This window comes from Coffea arabica, chromosome 3c (genome assembly GCF_036785885.1).
Source record: "Coffea arabica cultivar ET-39 chromosome 3c, Coffea Arabica ET-39 HiFi, whole genome shotgun sequence".
Taxonomy (NCBI): domain Eukaryota; kingdom Viridiplantae; phylum Streptophyta; class Magnoliopsida; order Gentianales; family Rubiaceae; genus Coffea; species Coffea arabica.
The window spans coordinates 42,522,466-42,549,359 of NC_092314.1; the positions used below are offsets into that span (position 1 = coordinate 42,522,466).

The following is a 26,894-nucleotide window of genomic DNA, read 5'->3' on the forward strand; positions in this document are numbered from 1 at the left end:
CTTCTATAAATAATTCCTAATGCAGCATGCTTGCAAGGAAGCCCAGTCAATTGAAATACCCCACAATCACATTCCTTTTCCTCCAATTTCACAATGTATGTCCTGTCAACATCTCCTACTTCAAATACATACTCACTGGCCATCATTAACTCACATTTCCTTGATGCATTTCCAATCTCCTTTAACTTCTTCACAACTTTAGGAGTGACAGCAGCTGTCCATGTTGTGGCTTTTTGATACCTTTTGTGCAACTTGTTCATCATTTTCCTTCGTAATCCTTCAACAAGTGTAAGTATACTTTTTCCTCTTAGATTATCAACACATGCATTAAAGGATTCTGTGAAGTTGTTGGTCACATGATCACACTTGATAGCAGTCGAGAAAGCATGCCTAGCCCAAGCAAATTTTGGAATCTTCATTAAGTACTTCCAAGCTTCAATGTTCAGGTCTTTAATGCTGTCCATTGCTTCATTGTGTCCAACAGAATCAAAACTCTTTGCTGCTTGCCAGAAATATCTCCTAAGCATTAATCCTGGAAACTTGAGCTTGAAGTTGTTGTATATATGCCAGCAGCAATACCTACCAACAGCTGCTGGAACTATTTCTTCATATGCAAGGTTCAATCCCTACAAAGTTCATTAACAATGAAATCATTTTAGACATTGTGCACCACCACAAAATAGGAATATTTTCTTGCAAAGAAAATAAGTAACTCACCTTCTGCCTATCACTCATAAATGCCAATGGCATATTGTTGGGAAATGGTCCAAAATGATGCTCAAAGAAGTGAAAAAACCAGCTCCATGTCTCTTTATTCTCACACTCTACAATTGCAAAAGCAAGGGGAAACAAGCTGTTGTTCCCATCTAAAGCAACAGCTGTGAGCAACATACCACCAAAGGAACCTTTTAGGTGACATCCATCAAATCCTACAAATGGCCTACAACTAGTAAGGAAGCCGTCTTTTTGTGCCTTGAAGCTGATAAAGAGTCTCAAGAATCTAGGTTCAACCAGCATATTAGGCCTATCAAAGTGAATTTTAACTATGCTACCAGGATTGAATTGCCTCACCAATATAGCATATTTTGGGAGTTTTGCATATGACAGTGCATGTGAACCTTCAATCTCATCCAATGCTTTGTCTCTGGCCCTATATACCCGCATCCTATTTGGTTCGACACCAAATTTCTTCATCTCAGCTATTATACCCTTAGTTGACATCTCTGGATGCTCTCTCAATACAGCAATCAGTTTCTTTGCCATCCAATCAGATGTTGCTTCAGTATTTTTCCTGCTCATGACACATGTGTGCTCTGGATTATAAGTTTTTACCATGAATATAGTTGTGTTAGCAACAGGGGATGCATGGATTCTCCAGTTGCAGCCCTCAGAACCACATTTGGCAGTGCATCTAGTCCTTTCATTTTTTACCCTCACCAATGGAAATCCTTTCTCAATGGCATAATCCTTTAAACATGCCCGGAAAGCATCAACACTAGTAAATAACTGTCCTTTCTGAAATTCTATTTCTTCTTTAGGGTTATATATCCACACTTTGGACCTCATCACTTTCTTCAATGGATCAGTTTCATCATCTGTTTCAGAGTCACGTACAATTGCAGCATCTTCATGTTCCTCAAAATCAGAAAAGTCCATGTTATTGTTGTCGGTAGATGACAGTGACAATCTCTCATCATCCAACATGTCATCTAAGTCCTTCTCCATTGGTTGTTTCCAAGACTCATCAGAGCTAGAGTCATATATTTCCCTCTCATCCTCACTATTTGCCAAATTTTGATGTGCATTGTTTTGAGGCCCTAAGTTCTCTTGGCTTGCTTCAGGATTCTGATCATCAGGCATATTACCCTCTAATTCTGGGATTATGTCCATGTCAAACACATGCAAGTTGATAACAAGATCATTTTGATGGACTTTAAACATCTCAAGCACTGATTTGTCATCAACTATTTTCATAAAGGTCTCAGTTTTAGGGATCAAACATCTCATATGAAGTAGCAAATTCAGATTTCCAGGCATAGCATTCAATGCCGTTTCAGATGCATCATTAAGTAGATCGATGTACGAGTACTTATCAGGATCAATGTTGGGAATTCTACTAGCCTTTCCCAAGTAGTGAATAACAATGTCATGAGCAACCATAGATGCCATCCTACATATCCCAATTTAGAAATTTTTTAGTTCCTACACACTACAAGATTAATACAGCACACACAGAAAAAGGCATGTTCATGCATACATCAGAGCATTTCTATCCTTAAATGCACAATTATTGAGCAATACACAAAAAAGTTTTCAACATTTCTAGTGCAATATCAAACAACCACTTAACATAGCTATTGATCACCATGATCATGCCATTGGCTGAAGCTATTTTCTAAGTTTCATAAATACTCTATTGAAACAACCGGACGAGGGGCATGGACAGTTGTCAGAGACAATCGTCCCAGACAGTTCACGGTCTGGATGAGGCCTCAAAAATTTGTGCGGCTCAGATCACGTCTTGTAACTAGATTTTCACGCCGTGTGGAACCCACAAAAATGTTGTTTTATTTTACTCGCTGTTATTCAATTGTTACACCTTGTACAGATGATGTTACACCATGTACAAATGGTGTTACACCTTCCGGAGCGGTTGTCAAAACAACCGCTCCAGCCCCGCGTCCCAAACAACCATCATATATGCTATGGAACATAGTATCAGATCTCAATTTTGTCAATATCCATAACATAAACTTGCTAGCTTATTCATAATATTAGTCAAAATCAACGAATATCACATGCTCACAACAAAAGCTGCTCTCTGTGATAAAAAAACAATCACTCATGGCTTCATTTTGACAAGATCAATAACATCAAGAGTACTATTTTCAAATTTAATATGCAAGGACAGCCTGTGAAGCTTACCTGTTTTGTTGAATCCAAAATTGAAGGTTAAGCTGAAAATCCACGACTTCAAATGCACTCGAACTTTTCCTTCCACCAAAAAACGACGCTTTCAACTACATAGGTTCTATATTCCTTCATCACTGCACTAATTTGCAACTAATCATCAGCAATCTCTTCCTAATTCTACCAGCACATATGCAATTTTGAGTTAAAAAAAAAAAGAGTACAACTTACCTTTCAAGTTGTCTTACTTGTGAAAGCCCGTTTTTATGGTTATCATGGTTATATATGCAGAAAATGGCGCTCAAATTGTGCGCCAAAACAATGGCATTTTTGTTATTTTCTGGTTTCCAATAATTTTTCTTATTCATTATTTTTTTCCAGCATTTCCCCGCTTAAAAATTTGCCTGGTGTTGGTGGTTTTTGGGTAATTTCTCACCTTTTGATTAGGACAACTTGTCACATCCTACTGCCAGGGGTGCTAAGTGTGATTTTAAAAATATGGGGGGTGCTAGATGTGATTAGAAGAAACCTCAGGGGAGGTTTCTGATATTAACCCTAATAATAATATTGGCGGAATACATTAGCCCATTGGTTGTCCAGCCCAACGGAGTATCCAACTCAAATGCCAGTCTAATTACTTGACTGAGGATTTTAGAAATTAGGTTACGACGAGTAGGCAGAAGACGAGTAGGCAGGGTACGACGAAGCCCACGGGGTGGCACAAGGTCGTATTTAAAGGACGAACCACTGGCATTACTTAACCATGCCTTCTGCACTCAAAGGACTGCCCATTTGTAACCCATAGATTATCCTCCTACTTAACCCATAAATTATTGTTGGGTTGACATAGAATAAAATTGTTAAGTGTTCTATAAATGCACAATTATTGAGGAAACAATTAATAAACTATTGTTGGCTTTAGTAACTTTAAAAAATGGGTTTTATTACTGTGACGTGTGGTGATTAATTTTTAGCAATGTCAAGTTCTATGGTTCAGGTGTTTAATTGATTTTCAAGATCCCCTATTTTTTGTGTCAATAATGATTAATACTCTTTGGGAATGATTCACTTTATAATTTTCTAATTATCCTGATCTAAATGCAAAATAACCTTATACAATTTTCTAATTTATCCTTATGCATTCTATATATTATTGTTCTCATGCATTCTATATATTTCATAATAGTTAACTTTTAACAAAAATTATAATTCCCTAATGATCCGCATGAATTAAATAATAACAAAGATATATACTAATAAACTCATACAATAAAAAACAATTAACACGGGAAATATTAGTCTTCCTGCGCAACGCGCAGGCCGTCTCACTAGTACAATACAAAATGTAGAGTGTGGATAGCTACACTAATGAAATAAAAAAAAATTAGAGACAGCAAAAATAATTTTGTCACGATGGATGGCCACACTAATGAAATTAAAAAAAAATTCATTCTCACAAGAAAGGATGAAAAATGCAGAGTAATTTGTTCCGATGAATTTGAAAATATCTGAATTTATGTACATGCGGCACGTGCATTATTTTCTTGTTTTGTCCCCGTTACTTCACCAAATCCAATGAAATTGGAAATGGATGTTAGGAAATTCGATTTATTTTTCATCTAGATTGTGTGGCAAGTAAGTAATTTCTAACATTTTCTATTTAGTATTTACTTCAAATAGTCATTAAGAAAATTTCTATATACATGGGTTTCGTAAGCATGTTAAGTCGTTCAATTTCATTAGTCGGGCAATGGTTAAGCAACGCATTCTATAAATAGGTGGGGAGTGGCAACACACAAAAGGAGCCGCGTGGTCTTATGCATGAGGTAAAAGAAGTTAGACAAAGGTTAAATTTGAGGTTCAAGTCGTATTCTTATTTGAGGTTCTTCCCTTATAATAAAGAATAGGTGTTCTTTCCCTAGTCATAAGTTTTATAATTGAATCAAACCAGGTTAAATATTTTCTATCACTCTTATTTCATGCGGTGGTTTGGTGTCATTAAATGGTTAAGTTCTTGATTGTTCAATAATTATTTATTTTGCATCGTGGATCCCAACAACAGGCATCAGAGCATAGTTGGATCGGATTAAATATTGATATCAAAAGGATTTGTAACAATTATCAATTTAACAATTTAATAGGGTCAACATCCTTGTTCAAGAAAGTTTGGTAGGGGAAAGGATTGGAAGCCAACTAACGTCTCAATAGGTGATAAAGAATAAAAGAAAATAGTGGAGTCCAACGTAACATTTGAATCTAATCCAATGGAGATGTTTTCACAATTTTCAAATATGTGTACTTCGCTTGGATTTTAGCTATTGGTTGTAGCCATTCTTTGGTTCGTGTGGTGTATGTCCATAGGCACAAAAAATTTAAATTTCCATGCGTTAATAGGCTCTAAATGCTGGGCGGATTTTGTTAGAGCATTAAAAACTACACACACGGCGAGATACCTCTGCTGAAAGTGTAGCTGTCAAACAAACCCATGTAACTGATTTATCCATATTTGTCCATGAATAGATGAGTATGGGTATTTTAAATTTTTGTATATGGGTATAAATGGGTTACCCAATAATACTCATTTATTAAATAAATATTATTGGGTAACCCATCAAATCCAATTAACCTATTTAGGATTGTTTTCCTCCAAATCTCCTCTCTTCCCCTACCCATTTTTTTTTTCAAAATTTTTATTTTGTCATGATATTAACTACTTTTGTCTCATTATTATTATTATTGTCGGTTTTATCTTATCATTTTATTTTCTCTTAGTTTGTTAACTTGCTCATTTTTCAGCATTACCAATTTATGACAAGTTTTAGCCTTTTTTCTTGCTTTTCCAAAATGAAATTTTAAATTTACATACAAAAAAATGATAGAGGTTCAAAATTTTTTGATTAAGCTTTTATGTTAACTTTCATAGTACTTAGTTCAGATTTTTATATTATCATTGTTTAATTATTAAATAGTATGTAATTTTGCGACATAGAGTACGGATGGAAAATAAATTGACAATTAGTTTTATTGAGTATTATAAATAAATATTTAAAACTAATGATGTGTGCAAAGGATGGTATAAATTGATAACTTAGTTTGAAAAAATGAATTTAAATGAATTTACAAAAGTTAAAATAAATGGGTAATTGGGTTATCCAATTCATTTTTTGACTTACCCATTTATACCCATCTAATTAAATGGATATATGTGGGTTGACTTATTTATACCCATTACGCATTTTACCCAACCCAAATCCGACCAAATCACCCATTTTGATATCTTTAGTTGAAAGGGAAGAAGTATGGTTACCTCAATGGTCGAAAGTGTGGTTTAGGAAAGGGATAATTTCAGAAATCTCCTTGAGGTTTCTAATAATTTCACTGGCCTCCATTGAGATTTATAAAATTACACTTACCTCCCTTGGTAGAATTGTGGGCCCAATTACTTACACCATATTGGGGAAAATTACTCATATACCCTAAAACATTATGTCTTATAGAAACTAATATCTAACGATTGAGTAATTAGAGCACTAATTAACTATTAATAACTAATTAACAGAAATAACGGTTGAGAATTTCTTTAATGATGAATAGTGATTTGCAATTATAAAATAAGGCCAATTGATATACCAAATGACACAATTTTATGATTGATAGAACTTGATAATGATCAGAAACCAGTTGTACACAATATGAGAAGAAGAACTCTGATACAAAAAAAACACAAGGCAAAAGAAGATTGTTCATGAGAAAATTTTCTTTGAAACTTTTAAAACTGTAATAGTTGTAAAGCAATTTTGTGGAAGTAAAGGAGAGAGAATGGAAAAGAAAGGCAAAATTCAAAAAAAATTTATGTTCAAAATCACAAGAATCATAGCAAATCTAATGTTAAGAGCAATGATTGGTCTGTTTTACTGAATCTTATGATCATTAGTTTAGTTTTATTGTTTATTTGTATTGTCTAATATATTGAACATGAACTATTTCAGTAATCAAATGTGTGTTTTAATTGTTTCTAATTTTTAATTGTTTTCATTTTTTTACTAATACAATTTATAAACATAAATAAGGGGTAGTTATGGGATAAAAGTTTCATCTCTCTCCTTAAAATACCTTTTTAATGTCACTTTTTCTGATTTGGACTAATTTTGTTACTAAAACATTAAACTCAGGGGAAGTTTGTGTAATTTGACAAACCTCAAGGGAGGCTAGTGAAATTGTTAGAACATGCAGGGAATGTTTCTGAAATTTTCCCTTTAGGAAAAGGAATCCAAAGTTGCTTCCAAATTATAAGTGGTGGCAAAATGGAAAATCTTACAAACGGATAATAAATTGAGCAATGATTGGGCCTTGGTCCAATGATTAGGGAGAGGCTATTAAAACTCTCTCGTATACTAGGTCGAGAGGTTTAAACTTTGCCAAATGCATTACGAGGAAGTGTAGTGCTTACTTGTTCTTAAAAAACTAGAGGTACTTGAACTGTGCAAAGCACAGTTTGGGCCCCCTAGAAATTTAGTCGAATGCATAGCATCAAATTATTTTGCCACATGATGAATGAATAGAAATATAGGAGAAAAATTGAGCATCAAAGCAATTAAAATTGACAAATATTATTTGAACTCTCATTTTTGTTAATCATACTTCCGCTATTATTTTTATCATATAGCTTTTGTTTATTATAGGAATAGAATTAAAAAAATATGGAGAATAAATAAAATTTCTCTCAAAATTTGTTGTAAAGAGAAATCCCATCTATGAATTCAACCTCCCTATTTATTGTGATTTGAATAAAGATTTTTGAATCACTATTATATGATACCCAAAAAGGAGAGAAAATTAATACACTATAAGTGCATTGATGCATTAATAGTAGTATAGTTTTAGTTAAAACTAAATCAAAAGCAGTCATAATACTTTTAGTACTTTAATAATGAGAAAAATTTTAGGAAGCTGCTAAAACATCGCACAATCTTCAACATCAATATAGCTTACTATAAACTTTTATATTTTTCTTTCATTTGATAGAAGAATCTAGTTCATCTATTTAAATTCCGCCTAAAGGTAATAACATTATCCTGCAGCTCCAGAATATAAATAGTAAGATTAGATAAAAATATGAATTGCTATGTTTCCTGATCTACATATACAAATTAGAATTGAACTATTTTTTATTGCAAAACCATCTTCCTAATCAAAATTGAATTTTCTAACAATTTTTTGTCAAGTCATATTCTAGGCTGAAAGCCTCAATTGTGACTTCCACCACTGACTGTAATCCTTGTATACCAACCCAATTGATACTACAACACTTGAGTACTTAAAAAACAAACAAAAATTAACTTTATTTTAAATATATACAAAATCTTATTGGATCCTTCAATTAAATTGAATAGGCCATAAAGTAATTGCAATAAGAAAGAAATGGAGAAAAACGGAGGTACAAGAATGCCTAGCTAGATTTATCTTGGTGGAAACATCACATGATATATCTTTCTCCTAAAAAAATACACAAAATTGTAGATAATTACAAAATGGAACCAAAAAAACAAAGCAAAGGAAACAAAATGTGAAGTCAGAAATCAAATCATGGGAGGAGAAAATAAAAGAATGAATTTTTGTTCTATTATTCATAGAAAATGATCATTGGTATAAAATGAATTCTAAGATATTTTAATATTTCACCTTTTATCCATAAAGAACTACCAAATAAAAACATCATCCTATAAATTTAACAAACAAATGCCAGTTGGCTATAACATTATGATAAAAAAAATAGAGCAAACATGAGAGATTAGAGATGAAGAAAAAAGGAAGAAAAGAAAATGTAAAATGGGATAAAAATAATAAAGAATTCTTTTTGCTAAGTAGCTATCATCTTGACAAAAAAAAAAAAAAAAGAACATGGCAGCAATCTTAGTTAGATTAGTTTTAAAAAATAAAAAATAAAAAAAGTGAGGGATGACATTAGTTACTGCAAGAAGAAAAAGAAGAGATGGAGTTGATTTTCTTAAGGAGAAAAAATATTTTAATCCTTTAACACAATTGGATCAAAAATGGGAAGGAAAAATTTAGGTAAAATAATCAAAGGTCCACTTGTCAAAAATATATGCATTACATGTGTCAAAAAGACGGTTAGCTACAGTAACTTGAATTTCTTTTTATATACAAGGTAGATCTTACTGCACTTGTTTGGTTTGGTAGGCTAGTGTAGAAGTTCCGGTGCTTTTTTAGACTCCCCTTCCCTACAGCATAGGGTAGTGTAGAAGTTCTGATGGCTCATCTTAATGTAGAAATAGAGTAAATGTTCCTGCTAATGACCAATAAAAGAAAGATAATAAATTGAGCCATCTCACATGAGTCAACTTAGTGTAGTTTAATTGGCTCATCTAAGTGAAGTTTAAAATTTTGAACTCCTAATTATCCAAACATATCCTAGTGTATTGTGCGTTCATCTTGTATGTAATGACTACGGTATCACAGTTACACACGTATGACATGTACACCATATTTTAATTTAAAATTTAAATTCAGTTTAATTATCCACTGCTGCCGTTGTTTGGTGGGATTGAAATTCAATCGCCAATTCACTGCAGGCAACAATGCGCAGCCCTATAACAGTGCATGTATAGTTTCATTTTCATAATCTTGGTTGGGGAATTAATTCCCTTTTAGTCCTAGTATGCAATGCAATACTGCTGTCTTGACGATCCGTATTAGTATAAATTTCCTGAGGCCTAGGGAATATTTTATTTTGAATCAATCCCCATAAGATGAGAAGCTTACTCTAATAATAATAATATTGGCGGAATCCATTAGCCCATTGGTTGTCCAGCCCAACGGAGTATCCAACTCAAATGCCAGTCTAATTACTTGACTGAGGATTTTAGAAATTAGGTTGTGGATTGGCAAAAGTTTGTGGCACAAGGTGAGTACAAATAGGCCGGTTAAAAGACGAGTAGGCAGAAGACGAGTAGGCAGGGTACGACGAAGCCCACGGGGTGGCACAAGGTCGTACTTAAAGGACGAACCACTGGCATTACTTAACCATGCCTTCTGCACTCAAAGGACTGCCCATTTGTAACCCATAGATTATCCTCCTACTTGGCTCATTCTTACCCTCGCATAGCTGAAAGCTATTTTATTTTTTTAAATCCTTCCACTCCTCTCCGTACCATTCCAAGCTTCAACTGTTAGGTACAGACTTTGAACTGAGCCTGATAGCGGGAAGCCTGAGGTGAAAGCCTGTTACTCTCCACAAAGCATACTCCAATCATACCACTCACTGCATTTCCCTTGCGCCATGTCTAGCTCATTTTTTGGTTCAACCACGAGCGAGCAAAGATTGGCTAATCAGTTCAATGAACATTTCACCATATACATTGAAAATGATGCCTCCATCTTTCGTGTACCAAAAAAAGTATGCGACACAAAGCCAGAAACTTATGCCCCTCAGCAGATAGGCCTAGGAGCATATCATCACTTGGGGCCTGATCTTGATGAAATGAACCGCAGAAAGCTTGAGGCTGTCAAGATATTTTTGAAGCCGGAACAGTACCGGAATTTCAAAAGCCTAATTGTCGACAAGGTCAAAGAGCTTGAGCCCTCAGTACGCGCTTGCTACAGCAAGTACTTGGACATTGATGGCGATACTTTGGCATGGATCATGTCTATTGATGGTGTATATTTGCTTCATCGGCTGAGCACCTATAGATATAAAGGAAGTGTTGATTCGGAGGACAGGAAGTTTGCTCAGGACATTGCAATGTTGGAGAATCAAATGCCCGTGATTGTGCTCGAAGAAATATTGAAGGCTATTCAAGCTCCTGTTGAAGGTGAGGTGCAAGGTGCCGATGATGATGATGAAGCTGGTGATGGTGAGGATGAAGAAGAAGATGACGTTGAGGAAGAGGATGAAAGTGAGAACGAGGAAGAAAACAAGGAAAAAAAATTAAATCGATTGTTTTTGTCATTCTGTAAAGCACACACTCCCCTTGGCCTAACTGATAAAGCAGGAATTCTTGGCGATACCTCTAATCCTCATCTTCTGAGTTATATGTATAATTTGATTGTGAAAAATTGGTCTCTTGGAGATCAGTCTCCCAAAGTTCGTATTCTTTTAGGTTCGGCTCGACTAGGTTCGGCACTAGTCGAGGGAGCTGGTAAAGCTACACAGGCTGCAAGCGTTGCAGCTGATTTGACGGGGCAGAAACCTCTGCAACTGTTAGCTAGTTTGCCACTGCAGCAGCTTGCTGCTCTTTTCAAAGAAGATTCAGAAAAAGGAAACTCTTCAATTGAAGAGATCCATATCCCATCAGCTTCCCAACTTGATGCAAGTTCCAAAGTACAATTTGAAGTCTGGCGTGAAGATTCAGGCGTCAAAATCATGGAGCTTGAGAATCGGGTAATGTGCCTCCCCGTAATTACTTTGAACACTGATTCAGAAGTGATATTACGAAACCTGGTGGCTTATGAAGTTGCCTCAGCTTCTCCTGGATCTACCTTTATACTTGGCGGATACGTGGATTTCATTTGCGGCATTATTGATACTGCAAAAGATGTAGATTTGCTCAAGGAAAAAGGAATCATAGAAAGCAATCTCCTGAGTGAAGAAATCGCAGAAATCTTCAATGGGATAAGCAAATGTAGCAGTCAGCGTGCCCTTCCTCAATTAGAAGAGGCTACTCAGGAGTTGAATAGGATTTATGACAGCACTTTCACAGTCAGAACTTGGAGATTCATAAGAGATAATTTGATTCCATCTGTCAAACTCTTGTTTGCGATATTGGTGCTTTTGCTGCTCACACTACAATCAGTTTGCCAGGTTTATGGCTGCAGTGCTCGTTGGCTTGGCAGGATCAGTTCTATATGATCATTATGGTTTTACAGAAAGTTCTTGTTTGCCTTCGGGTTTTGATCTTAAAATTAGAATTTCGTGTTTGTCAATTTGTGGAGGTGTTAATTATTGTTCTTTTGACTACAACCTAATGATAAGAGTACTAGTTTGGCAAAGACTTCTTTCTTTTTCTGTTTTTCAACGCAAATATATTTTTTTTATGCATCAAACTATATATCTCTTACAGTATTAATGAAGCAAAATAGCATACACAAGCACAAATTTTGATTCGAAATTTTTCTTTGAGTAAAATATACTTAAGCAAGTTTTTCCGTAACGCTCTTGTGATTTCAAAAGATATACATAACCTCTCATAATTTGTATTATAATATTAAAGTGATGAAAACAATCTTTTATTGTGACACATTTATATCATGCAATCGAAGAAAGAAAACCTAATTAAACTAATAAGTTTGAGATGTCGGGCACCCTTTTTCCTCGTCTCATTTAATCTAGAAAACCTTTCTTTGGATCAAACTATCTAACATTGCTACCTAAATCATAAATATATATATATATATATATATATTTATAGGACAAAAGCCATCTAAACATTTAGTCATTAAATGTGGCCAAATGCTTCACTGTGCCACATTTACAAATTGTTAATAATCATGTCAGAGGGGTTCGGTGTTGTAACTTCAATATCTAACTATATAAAAGCCGGAGTTGGATAATGAACAGTCATTTTTTTGTCAAGCGGTTATAACGTAATTTTCAGCAACTTTGAGGGCAAATATGTTGGCTTCCATTCTCCGCCCACCGTGCAAATGAGCTTCCCCTTTGCCTTGACGTCATGTGCAACAATCCCTATTCCCTCCTCATCCTCACTATCATCAGATGGAACGCAAATAAACCTTCCTATTTTACAGCTTCAGGTACAAATTCATCATCCTCTGAATCGATCAACGCCACGTTAAGATCAAAGCCACGCAATTCATCAGTGCAAGAACTTACTAATCCTTTGCAAATTCAGTCCAAATAATTAAAATATTATTTTTGGGAGTAAAATTAAAATTTTGTATCAGATTTGTCCTTTGTGCTACATGTCCAATGAATGACAAAGTACTACAAATCAATTAAAAATTAATAAACTTTAAGGGGTATAGTTTATGGACAAATATACATTACCTATTTAAAGTATCGGCTCTTTATGGGTATTTTACTGTCAAACATTTAATTTATGATAAATATATCAATGTTTGTAAGTAAAATTTAAAAAGTGCTACAGTAACATTCTTACAAAAAGAAAATCGGCAATAATACATGACTCTTAATGTGGATTAATGATCTAATATTAGTGAGCGGCATTTTACAAAAATATAAAAGAAAAATAATTGTTGTGATTGTATTGATTAAATGTTTTAATTTGTGCAAAAAAAGAAAATAGGCTCATATTTATGGAACTTAGTGAGTAATAGAGCTATACATAAATATAGATGGGTATCTTTATAATTACCTCACCCAGACCACATAATTTATACAAATCATACCACACAAAATGTCGACACTGCATTGTCTCAATTATAGTACTTTATTAACCATTATATTACAAAATATCCTCCATACTACACAAACTATTAACACTATATTCACCCCAACTAATTTAACACGCTATTATTTTATAATTTAAGTCAGACTTATAACAATTATATGACTCTCTACATTATAAGAAATATATAACGGCAAAAAATTAAGCAACTTAATACGGGAAATATTAGCACTCCTACGCAACGCGCAGCCTGTCTCACTAGTCTAATCTAACTATATAAAAGCGGGAGTTGGAAAATGAACAGTCCATTTTTTGTCAAGCCGTTATCACGTAATTTTGGGCAACTTTGAGGGCAATTGTCAAGCGGAAATTTGGTCTTTTGTCATGTGGCTGGCTCTGGCTTTAGGAAGATTCCGTTAAGCATCAGAATTGCCGATGCTATTTCATTGATTCTCTTTTGCTGGAAAAAGACAACAATTATTAAGATGCCTCTTGGCATTATATTTCAATAAAAAAAGGTCTGGCTCTAGCTGAGGCTTGTTACCTGTATTATTGTGCTATGTGGGCTACAGGGGCTAGGACTCACAAAAGAGAGCTGTACCTGTACGCTCTCTATTGCAAGTAATGCTACAGGCCTTGTTTTAGAGCTCTGCCATATGCCCTTTTATCTTCTCCAATATCAACCCACCCCGGCCCGCCTCACCAAGAAAACCAGAAAAAAAGAAGAAAATCTCTCTCAAGCTCTCCAATATATATATATATATATATATCTAAATATATAGAAGGGAGAATTGGATAATGAATAGCTCCATTTTGGTCAAGCAATTATGCTGTAATTCTTGAGCCAGAGGGAAAAAAAATAACAAGTCCAACATTGTCATCATATAAGTAAGCAAAATCGGTTAAGATGCCATAGGTTTCAACTAAAAATGGTTTCTAATTCTATAGCTTTTTCAAACGTACAACTAGAAGGATATATATTAGTCTATATATACATATTTAGTCTCTATAATTATTGGAAAAAGTTTAATTTCCTTATTTTTATTATTATACTTTTCATTCTATATAAATATATATATATATATATATTCTATAAACATGAGCTTACTTTTGTCTTCTATGTGTGCTACATTATGAGTCTATTTCCTTTTTAAAAGAATAATTAGTTTGTTATTTTACTAATATATCCATGTTTAGTGTTTATATAATTATTATAATTTTTTTTTACATATTTGTTTTCTCTAATGGCTCTAAATTGCTGTAAATTGAAAAGCGATATTGTGTGCTAATCTTTTTATATTATTTATTTAAACATGTAACATTAATTAGACTATTTCTTACATTTGAAAATTAAAGTACTCTAAATTTGAAAAATAATGTAATAATACATGTCTTTTACTGTGGATTAATGACCTAATATACATATCTAACAATATAAAGGAAAAGTTGGCCTATGCACAGTGGTTTTTTTTGTCAAGCGGTTATCCTGCAATTGTTATTGGATGTTAGGGCTATTTTCATCAATTATTTGTTTGTTTTTTAACAGCTGCTATAGTTTTGGTGTATTTATCAGACATGTTGACTGAATTCATAATTGGTGGTATAAAAAGTGAAACCTATGAAAGTTGATTTTTTGTGGTTAATTATTTGCTTTTGAAGTGCTCTGGAAATGCAAAATTACCAAGGAAATAATTGATAAATTGTTGTTGGCTTTAGTGACTTTAAAAATGGCTTTTATTACTGTGACATGAAATAAAATTGATAAATGTTTTGTAAATGCACAATTATTGAGGAAACAATTAATAAATTATTGTTGGGTTGACATAGAATAAAATTGTTAAGTGTTCTATAAATGCACAATTATTGAGGAAACAATTAATAAACTATTGTTGGCTTTAGTAACTTTAAAAAATGGGTTTTATTACTGTGACATGTGGTGATTAATTTTTAGCAATGTCAAGTTCTATGGTTCAAGTGTTTAATTGATTTTCAAGATCCCCTATTTTTTGTGTCAATAATGATTAATACTCTTTGGGAATGATTCACTTTATAATTTTCTAATTATCCTGATCTAAATGCAAAATAACCTTATACAATTTTCTAATTTATCCTTATGCATTCTATATATTATTGTTCTCATGCATTCTATATATTTCATAATAGTTAACTTTTAACAAAAATTATAATTCCCTAATGATCCACATGAATTAAATAATAACAGAGATATATACTAATAAACTCATACAATAAAAAACAATTAACACAGGAAATATTAGTCCTCCTGTGCAACGCACAGGCCGTCTCACTAGTACAATACAAAATGTAGAGTGTGGATAGCTACACTAATGAAATAAAAAAAATTAGAGACAGCAAAAATAATTTTGTCACGATGCATGGCTACACTAATGATAGGTTTTTAATCCAAAACCTTCTACTTACAATCCCTTTCACCTTACCATCCAATTCAACCCTATCTAGGGGACTTCACAATCTAATTGCGGCGTAGAACAATTAACTCACATCTCTAGGTACACACCATGTATAAAACAAGTTCATCTATTATTATGTTTAGAGTTTAAAACTATTGAAACTTGTAGAATGTTGTATTGAAACTTGTAGATCTATACGCATTATACAATGTTGTATTGTGGTGGACTTTTAATATAAAATTAATAAATTAAATTCACAGATAAAAGAAGTAAACTAACAATTTTAATGCACCACAACAATATAACTAGTCACTATTTAGATAATAGTGAACATTCTAAGAAACAGTTCTAGTGAAACACTCAAAATTAGACGTCAATTCTTGAACTCTTTTAATTGAGTCTCAAACATGCAAATCTTTCAAGCACTCGAGCTCTCTAACTCTCTCTTACAAACTGAAGAAAAAGCCCCTATTCAATCTAGTAATTTTGAGACATCCGGCACCTTTTTCCTCGTCTCATGTAGTGTATTGAAGTCTGAGAATCTAGTGGAGATCATGCTCAAATCTGAAAAACCTTTCTTGGGGTCAAGCTGTCTAATTTTGCTACACATACCATAAATATTTATAGAACAAAAGCCTTCTAAACATTTAGTCGTTGAATGTGGCCAACTGCCTCACTGTGCCACATCTACAAATTGTGAATAATCATGTCAGAGGGGGTCAGTGTTGTAACTTTAATATACAACTAGGTGGTGAGACCCCGCGTTTGACGCGGGGTGCCCCTATTGTATAGCAAGAGGAGTGATTTTAGTAGAGGTAGGTAATATTTGTAAACATGTTAAGGTAATTTACATAAAGTAGCATATTAGCATGTAATTTACATAAAGTAGTATATTCTGGTGATTAGAAACAGGAATACAGAGATGCAAATGTCAATAGTGCTAACTTATCACCAGAATAACAAAAGCAATCCGTTGTCTAAAGCAAAAGTAATACATGCTTAGTTGCCTTTTTTGGATTGATGATTGTTGGAGTTTTGTCATTTTTTCTTTTAACTGCAGAGTTTAGTCGACCTTTGCATGCTTTGTTGTTTTTGCCAGTTCTTGGTCAAGGCTTCTCTTCACTGAAGATGAAGGCCCTTTGTCGGTGGTTTGATCGTCTGGCACAACACATAAAGCTGATGTTGGTGTGGAAGTCGACGAAGCTTGTTCGATTGAAGATGGAATGTCTGTGGTGAGGAAAGATGGTGGAGTTGTAAGAAATTCTGATGGTTGTGTTTCAGCAATATGACCAGTTAGTGGTTGCTCTGCTGCTTCTTCTGGGATGAAAGCTGTGAGAAAGAATAGTGGGAGAGGATGTCTTTGAGAGGGAACATACGATCTCATTTCACAGAAGAAGTTTTGATTTTGTAGTTTTTGATTGATTGTGCTAAAAAGCAGTGATTCTCCCTGCAATGTTAATGGGATAGTCTACGTTAGTGGTTTTGATAGCTAATGCTGATTGATGTTATATTTGTTTGTATAATTATATAAATGTTAGTGTACCTGGAGATGTTTTTCGTAGATTTCAGTAGCAGTGGAATCAAGTAGAGTTTCAGCATACATGTCATCGATTGTTGCCTCAATGAAACCAGTGTCATCGTAAATTTGCACCTGAAACTTAGCTCTATACCATAAATGGTTATCAGTTTATAAGATAAAGTATATAAAAGTTGTAATGAGAAATTTTAAGAAATTGAAAATCAACTTACTTTGGTTTTGGTTTTGTATCCTTGAGTCCACAAAAATTGCAGTCAAATTCCATATCCATTGGAGCACCAGTGACCTTGTTGCAGGAAGTACATGTTGCAGAGAAAAATCGTTGATTGTAATTGATGATTCTAATCTTCCCTTTGATCCAAAAGTTTTTTATCTACTCGAAACAAAATTGTATATGTGTTAGCATAATTGAGTTAGTGGTATTATAACAGTAATAAGCTGTGAAATTGATAATGTAAAGGATTAGTGGATATATGTGTATGTGTTACCAGATTTGATGATGCAAGGATTTGTGCAATCAGCCGGATTTCAGTGCTAGCCGGGACTGTTGTTTTTTGTTTATTTTTTTCATACAGCCTCTCATTGATGACTCTGTGAATGTAAGAAATGTTTTCTTGGGTCCTGTGATAGGAAAAGTAACTATCAGTGGTAATGTGGATAGTTTCGAAAAGAAGTTTCAATAAAAACTAATAGTATATATATGTGAAATCATACCATGTTTTGAGCGCAGCAGTCTGATGTAAGGTCGGATCCAGAACAATTGTGCTATTTGGTCTAGTGCTAATGTCAATTCCTAATTTATTGTGTGGAGAAAGCAAATTCAATTGTATTCATTTAAAGTAAATGTCAATAGCATCAGTTTGATGTTATTTGTATTTTTACCATGGTACGTGGTGATTCTTGGTCGTATAATCAAAATTGCTGGGTGCATGTGGATTGTGTTTATGAGCTCAACACCTTCATAGTAAACATAAGGTTCCCACATTATGAATATCATTGGTCTGCATCTGCAATATTGAATGTGTGGACAACAGAGTTGAATGGAAATGATGACTGACATGTTCATATATAAAATGCTATGTAAGGGAATTTATGTTTCTATTCTCAGAGTTAAAATGATGAGAGGCTTACTCAGGATTGACAACTATGAATTTTCGGATTCTTTGTGGTCCTCTTGCAATACTGATTACTTCTTCTGGGAATGCATGGATTGCTATACATAAGATATCTGCATCCATGTGAGAAATTTGTCGTTAGAAGATGTACAGTAAGTTAGTGTATAGTATTTATCATGGATGACTTGTTTATACTGAATCTATCTGCATCACTGGTTTTGTATTTGTCAAGATTCCAGAAAGAAGTGATAGGATAATGGTCGATTAGCTGAAGTGAATCCGTTTTGCTGACTTTTTTGAGGAAGGTAGCTTTGCTCAACGTTAACTGCAGTGGAATGGAGCTAGCTTGGTTTCTTGCATCAGTAATTGGCGCAATAGCAGCATTAGCAATGTAGTAGGTCTCATAAAGCTGCAATTTGTCATGGATATAATTGACATCTCTATTAAAAGCAATTGCTTGAATTGATTCATGCTGTCAAAAGGAAAGAGAGGGGAAAGTCAATGAATATAAATACAAATACTTAACTGGGAAAAGAGGTAATGTAATAAGTAAAGGAACATATTTACAGAACAGTGATGCATTAAGATGGAAGTGTAAGCAGTTTCATGGTAAAATGATATTTTTTGAGAAATAAGTTTTTTAGGATGACAATTAATGCTATAGGAAATATTATGTTTGTAACCTGTTCATCTGAAAACATGAGTCTGATGAACTAAGAGGTTTGATCTTTTCCTGGGTAGATTGGTGATTTTTCAGTGACAATCACCTTGATCATCCAATCCTTTGTTTCATGAGTCAAAGTGCTAACAGGAATATATCTGCTGGTCATAACTACATAATATCGAACATATAAATTGGTGAAAGTGGTTAATAATACTGATGGCTGAAAATTATATGACGTGAATAAGCTAAATAGATGGACAAAGAAGAATGTAGTGGAAATAATTAAAATGCAAGCACACATATATTAATTCTAAAATACACAACAGGCAAAGTCATGAGCATAATTGCTCAAGTGAGTGTTGCAGCTGTAAGGATTTCTTGATAAACAATGTTTCGAGTGGTATTCTGTGGTATGCATTCAAGAGTAACTGGTCTTAGAAGTATTTTTAGTTTTTCTGCAGTTCTTGCTCTGGACATTGCAACATACAATTGACCATGTGAAAAGACTGGCTCTTTTAAAATATATTCCTACAAAATCAAGTGTCTGTCCTTGTGATTTGTTAATGGTCATTGCAAAACACAGAGATACAGGAAATTGAGTTCGTTTGAATGGTATTGAATAAGACTCATCATTTGAGCTAGGAAGTGGAATGCAAGGGATGAAAACTTGTTTTTCAATGTGATTTCCTGAAGCTATTTGTGCATGAATAAGATTACGAGCAAAATTCAAACAAGTTAAACGTGTTCCATTACACAAACCTTCAGCAGGATTCAAATTTCTCAAAAGAATAATAGGACAGTAAGGTTTCAAAATTAATTCATGGGGTGGTAATCCGGGTGGTTGGATAGTGTTAAGAAAATCTCCATGATCAGCTTGTTTTGAAGGGTCAATTGTTTGATCGAAACTTATGTATCTTGTTTCTTGACCAGGAATCTTTGAATCAAAAAGTTGTTTATATGATGGACAAACTCATTTGTTGTAGTAAGAATGGCTCTATTGATAACAGCGGAAGTATTGTGAATGAAATCAGTAAGTGAAGGATAGACAGCACTTATCAATTCATCGAGAGAAGCAGCATCGTCAACAAAAGGTATCAGAATAGATGATGGCAATTGAATTCTGCTATCTCCAACTGTTGGTTGTGTGCCATTCCCAATTCTAAGCAACAAATCTGAAAATTGAGGGTCCAATCGTGCTCGCATATTTTCAGTTAGCTGTATTTTTTCTAGATAAGGCCAAATGTAAGAATTGATCAGTGATGCAGATATATAATCTTCTTTCTGACCTTTTTGAACAACAGGGAGAGTTTGTTGAAAATCACCACCAAAGACAATAGTTTTGCCACCGAATATAACATCAGAATCCAGAATATCACGAAGCATCGTATCAAATGATTCAATTGCATATTTCTTAGCCATTGCTGCTTCATCCCATATAATTAACTTTGCAAGTTTTAGAAGCTTACCGATGCTACTTTGCTTTGAGATGTTACAGGTTTGGCTATTGTCTTGGTGAAGTGGAATCTTAAAGCGTGAGTGCGCCGTCCGTCCTCCAGGTAACAATGATGCTGCAGCACCAGAAGTCGCTGTTGCTAGTGCAATATGACCCCTTGATCTCACAGTTGCAAGTAAAGCTTTATATAAGAATGATTTGCCAGTTCCACCAGGGCCATCAATAAAAAAAACACCAGGGATATTTCTATTCAGCTTTTCGATTATTCTGTCAAATGCAGACCTTTGCGCTTTGTTCAACATTGAAACTGAAGCCAAATCTTCATCGAAAATAGGTATTTGGTACTCAGTTTCAATATCTTTAGTGCAGCTATCTGAGCACAAGAGACGGTAAGGAATGTCTGTCAAGTTGTAGTCATCTATATTTTTTCCCATAATTTGCATATATTGATCAATGGGTCTGAGCACTTGAATTTGTACTTGTTCCTTTGATAATGCCAAATTCTTTTGAATGTCTTCTGATAGATGATTTCTATACTTCAACCAAAGAGCTCTTGGATTTGTTGATGGAGAATGCACAAGCAACACAGCAAAAAGCTATCTTAATGAACTTGGCATGTTGTATACAAGTGCCTCAGATAAGCATTCATCAAAACCATTGTTTACTTGAAGCAGTCCACGAACTTCTGTTGCCTCTTTGTATGTAGATGATATATAACCATCAACAGATTTTAAGTTATCAAAGGAAGTTGGTTTTCTTACGTGCATGAGTAACATTCTGAGGTAGTATCTTTCTCCTTCAATAGGGTGGGCTGTGTTAACACGGCCAATGACTTCTCCACGTTTTCTGTCCATCCATATTCGATCACCTTCATCCCAAGTGAAATATTTGGGAAATTCTTTGTAGAGACAATTCAGATTCTGTGCTCTCTTATTTGTTCGATTCATAGAGAAGAATTCTGTTAACATTGTCCTTGAATTTCTCTCATTAGCAAGAACATCATCCAATGTTTGATTTTCAGCAAATGATATCGACTGATGATTTTGTAAATGCAAGTGCATTGTCATTACTGATGGATGAATATTGGTTAAATCGAATGCAAATATCCTCCACATGGCTTCAGGAGCACAAATCCATCTAGCAGATTGGAAATTGCGAATCTCATCAATGATATTTTCAGTTTGTTGAGAAGTGATCTGATACATAACTTTGTCGTGTCCTTTGTAAATATACTTGTAAATGTACTACACTGCTTCAATACCAGAGCATATCTTTACATTGATGTGGCAATCAAATTTTGCAAGGAGATATGCGTTGTATGGAACAATCCATCGATTATCAAGTGTGTAATTTCTGATAATAACACTTCTTCCATCATTACGTCTTCTGTAAATAGGATAAGAGTTTCTTCCATGTTTAGTGTATGCAGAAAAATCTTTTGGATAGTTATTTCTGCACTTGCGATTTTGACGCATACATGGAGAATTGAGATTTAGAAGACCACATGGTCCATGAACCATATGTTTTAGCACCAATGAATGTAAATAAGGTGACTCTTTTGGATCTGGTAGCTCTGCAGAAACAATCCTATCATATGCTTCAGGAGAAAACATCTTCGATCTTTGTTTGAGGATAATTAGAAAATGAGCATGTGGTAATCCTCGTTTCTGGAATTCAATCACATAAGTATAAGCTGCAACTTCACCAAATAGATTCTTCTTGAACAAATCATCCTTTAATTGCTCAATTTTTGCTCGGAATACTCGAGAAACCAAATTTGGTCTATTTTGGATTTCATCTTCATCTGCTAAATGCTTTTTAATCTCTGGCCAAGATGGATTGCATGTCATTGTAAGGAAGATATCAAGTTTTCCATACCATTGAACAAGTGACATAGCATCCATGTATCTTCGACGCATATCTCTAGGACCTCCTATAAAACTTGCTGGAAGAATAATTCGCTTTCCAATGTTTGATGCAGAAGTTTCACCACCAATTACAGTATCCATCAGTCCTTTATAAACTTCAGTTCTCAAGTGTTGCTGCCTATGTTTGTGAAATTCCAATCGTGATGTCTCTAGCTTAATATATGTTTCCACTGAATATTGCTACAGCAATCTTCCTATGTGTAACATATTTGATCTATCACGGTCCCTTATTTGGTCTTTTTTTTTTTTGTTGCTGTGGAAAACAGATGAAAATACGAAATACAAATTAGATGTGAAAAATTAAAATATAAGTAAATTTGTATGAGTAGCTTGGAATTGTAAGTAGAGAATAAATAGATAGAAATTATATAGACATATCTGAAATATAAGAGAATATGTATCTGAATTTCTCAGTCTTGATTAGCTATAAGGAACAATAATATAAAGCTGCAATTCAATGCAATATAGCATAATAGAAATAAATCTAAGTCAGTGTTTTGGTACTATAGATAATGATGGATTTGTTATTTATGCCTTTTTCTTCAGCAGATATAGCTTCATTTATGTGTGAGCAATTCTGGAGTGACACAATATTTTCCTTCTGACATGTTCCGGATGCTTGGTTCAGAATATCTGATTTTGGTATTCGGAGTATGCCTTTGTGCCATCCGGTCTCACCTCTTGCAAATATAAGAGGATATTGGAAGGTATCATAGCATCCATAGTACTGTTTTAGTATACGTTTATTTCCTGCTCTTGTGAAAATCTGGATGTCTCGAATGCCATCACCAGTGTTATAATCATTTTCATTCCATATTGCTGCTACTTGAGATACTGTAGGAAGATTGTAGACTCTTTGATCCATACCTGGATCTGATTTGAGGGAAATCTTATAGTGTTCAGCATCATGAAGGTCGATCAAACTTCTTATAAAAGTGGAGTAAGGATTATCATGTAGAATATCCTTAAGCTGTTCCACAATAGATTCTTTGAACTTGCTAGAAATTGCCATGCGATTTGCTATTTCATGTTGTGTATCATAGAAATATAACTGCAGATTTGTTGCTCTCTCACCCTCAGAAGGAACCAATGGATTGATGAAGTGATAAACTTGGCCTTGCACTCTGAATGTGTATATACCATTATTCCTTCTGCTTAAATCTTTATCGTAATGAACCCCCAAGGATGTAAAGGCAAACATATTGTTGTAACTACGGATGCACAATCGAAACTCTCTAGCTTCAGGAGTATTTGCCTTATAAAGGTGAATTAATTTATCTGGCATTTCAGTTTCGACTAAACGAATTTCACCTGCCGAGCAACAGAATCGCGGTGGTTCCATATAAAAGCGCTTAGCACGACAAAATATGCAATCTGGAACCTCTGGCAAAACACTTGGCTCAGATGGTATTTGTTCTAATAATGGTATTTTCCTTCGTCTGTGATGAACATCTATACCATATGAAATACAAGTCCTTCTAAGAAATTGAAAGAATAGACAGGCTGTAAAACATCCAAAACAGGAGCGCACAGAAATTTTCATGTAGGAACTTAAAGTATATAAGTACCATTTGAATGTTGTGGATTGCTGGTGGACGAAGAGCCTTCATGTAGAAGAGTTGGTAGCAGAGGTGAAGAATGGCTCAGGCTATTTGTTTCAAAAGTAGTGGAAGAAACGGTGTTATCAAAAACCACATAGTCAATTGTTGTAATAGCTGTTCATATAGCAAAAACAAATAGTGATAGGTTGTTGGTTATCATTAAATTTCATAGCCAATATAGGATATAAATTCAGGAGGGTGGAAAATACTTTGATCAATAGCATTATTCGTAGAGCTGCATTGGACGATTGGCTTATCAGAAATACCAGCGACAGGAATTTCATAGCACATACACTTAGCTTTCAATAAAGCTGAAAGTGATACATGATTGTCAACAGGCACATCAACAACTGTATGGTCTGTTGGAGGAACAGGCATAACATATGTGTTGCAGCTGTCCCTGTTTTGACGTTCACCACTATCTTGTATGTGGTTCTGTTTCTCTGCTACTTTTTTAGCATATCTTTGTCGCCGGCGTTCATTAGCTTGTATACGACATTCATCCTCAGATGTATACTTGCGTTTTCGACCCATATTACAAGATGGCTCTTCATAGGAAAAAGCGTACAGGGCATAATAGACGCGATAGAAAGTTTCTTGTAGTATAGGACAGATAATAACTCCAAAGAAGAAAGTTTATAGAAGGAGGAAAAAAGTAGAAATATCATAGCTAAAAGAAATTGTGAACAATGATCGCATTTAAATGAAACACAAACAAAGCCATAGAATCAGAGTACATTATGCAACAAAACACACAGTCAGAGTAAACTATGGACATAGTTGATGGAGATGCAAAATTTGAGTATAAAACAAATGTTAGTACCTCCAAAACGCTGCAACAAAATTCCAGAGTGTAAATTAGAGGGAAGGCAGCTGATACAAAAACACATAAAATAAAGGAATGTCAATATTTTTGACACAAATAGAAAGCAACAAGAAATAGCACACACCAAACAAATTTTAAAATGACAAAGGAAAAAAACCGCGACAACTCAGAAAGCTAGTTAAAAGAGAGAAATGGGAAAAATGCATACAGAACACAACATGCATGGAAAAGCTCATCACAACGAAAAAGCAAGAGGACAGGAAAAAGCAAGATAAAGGACAGATAAATCAAGATGGTAACTAACCAATAACAGAAAGGATATGGTAGCTCACCAGTAACACAAAGGAAGACAAAATGGAAGAGGCAAACGAAGCAAAAACACAGAAGACTTGTAGAATTTTTGCAAAACAGAGAAGAAATAGAAGATAGGAAAAAGAAAAAGAACGACAATAATGGAGGAACTCCAAATCAGCGAGGAGCACAGATGAGATAAGATGGCTTAAATGTCTAAGATATTAAGAATGAAAGGTTAGCTGAAGATAGCTGGCTATCCATGCAAAGCACACGCGGCATGCATGCAAAATATATATAACATTAATGACGCTAATGCAACAGCAGTGGAGTTGCTGAGGAACCGAGTGGAAGACAAACAGAAGAGCCACACAGATAGCTGGAAAAAGAAAGCGAAACCGATAAACAACTGAGCAGAATATAGAAAATAGAGAAACCTGACATTAACATTTAATACAGATGAAAATGGCTCAAATCTTAAACTGAACGACACTGAAAAATAACTTCAATATAGCTGATTATCCACGGAAAATACACGCGGCATGCATGCACTATATACTGGCAATGACTGGCAATGACATGTATACGAAGAGGTGGCCGACTTCATATTCATGTAGATGAAAATGCGCAAAGCCAGATGAAAATGCGCAAAGGCAGAGTAAGAGTGATGGCAGGCAAATATGGATAGAAATGGATTTTGGTCGAAGATAATGGTAATCTTGCGGGGAACACAATGATAAGAAACATGTGCTATCTCATGCCTCCCAAAGCATTAAAAAGACGATGATGTCCAAAATGCATATATAAATAACAGCATAACCAGGACAAAGGACAAAAAAGTCGAAAAGAAAGTCAACCAGGGAAAATGAATCGGAGGAAATAAGAACCCATACAAGGCTGCAGCTGAAAAAAGACAAGAAAGGGAACAAATGTGAAATAAATTACAAAATAACTGGCACAAATCACTGTTCATCGCCCTTCCACGGTTTATGTAGTGTAGGATACAAAATGTAGAGTGTGGCTCCTGATCCAATTATTTAGAGACAGCAAAAATAATTTTGCCACGATGGATGACTACACTAATGAAATTAAAAAAATATGTATTCATTCTCACAACTACAATGCTTTGAGCAGTTCGACATTCACTAGAAAGGATAAAATATGCAGAGTAATTTGTTCCGATGAATTTGGAAATATCTGAATTTATGTACACGTGCATTATTTTCTTGTTTTGTCCCCGTTACTTCACCAAATCCAATGAAATTGAAAACGGATGTTTGGAAATTTGATTTATTTTTTTATCTAGATTGTGTGGCAAGTAAGTAATTTCTAACATTTTCTATTTGGTATTTACTTCAAATGGTCATTAAGAAATTTCTATATACATGGGTTTCGTCAGTATTTTAAGTCATTCAATTTCATTAGCCGGGCATTGGTTAAGCAACGTATTCTATAAATAGGTGCGGAGTGGCAACACACAAAGGGAGCCGCGTGGTCTTATGCATGAGGTAAAAGAAGTTATACAAAGGTTAAATTTGACGTTCAAGTCGTATTCTTATTTGAGGTTCTTCCCTTATAATAAAGAATAGGTGTTCTTTCCCTAGTCATAAGTTTTATAATTGAGTCAAACCAGGTTAAATATTTTCTATCACTCTTATTTCATGCGGTGGTTTGGTGTCATTAAATAGGTAAGTTCATGATTGTTCAATAATTATTTATTTTGCATCGTGGATCCCAACAACAGGCATCAGAGCA

The 26,894-nt window shown here is 34.4% G+C and overlaps 3 protein-coding genes across 3 annotated transcripts; 1 reads left to right on the plus strand and 2 right to left on the minus strand.

The window, feature by feature from the left end:
- Positions 1 to 10,210: 10,210 nt before the first annotated feature.
- Positions 10,211 to 11,779, plus strand: LOC113735998 (putative UPF0481 protein At3g02645). Its single transcript, XM_027262953.2, has 2 exons — positions 10,211 to 10,778; positions 10,923 to 11,779. Exons 1-2 carry the CDS (start codon positions 10,211 to 10,213, stop codon positions 11,777 to 11,779), a joined length of 1,425 nt encoding a protein of 474 aa, XP_027118754.2.
- Positions 11,780 to 21,089: 9,310 nt separating this feature from the next.
- Positions 21,090 to 21,698, minus strand: LOC140038003 (uncharacterized). The gene has a single exon (XM_072083190.1). It carries the CDS (start codon positions 21,696 to 21,698, stop codon positions 21,090 to 21,092), a length of 609 nt encoding a protein of 202 aa, XP_071939291.1.
- A 39-nt stretch (positions 21,699 to 21,737) lies between these two features.
- Positions 21,738 to 22,502, minus strand: LOC113736001 (uncharacterized). The gene has a single exon (XM_027262957.1). The coding sequence runs from the start codon at positions 22,500 to 22,502 to the stop codon at positions 21,738 to 21,740; it is 765 nt and encodes a 254-aa protein (XP_027118758.1).
- Between the last annotated feature and the right edge of the window lie 4,392 nt (positions 22,503 to 26,894).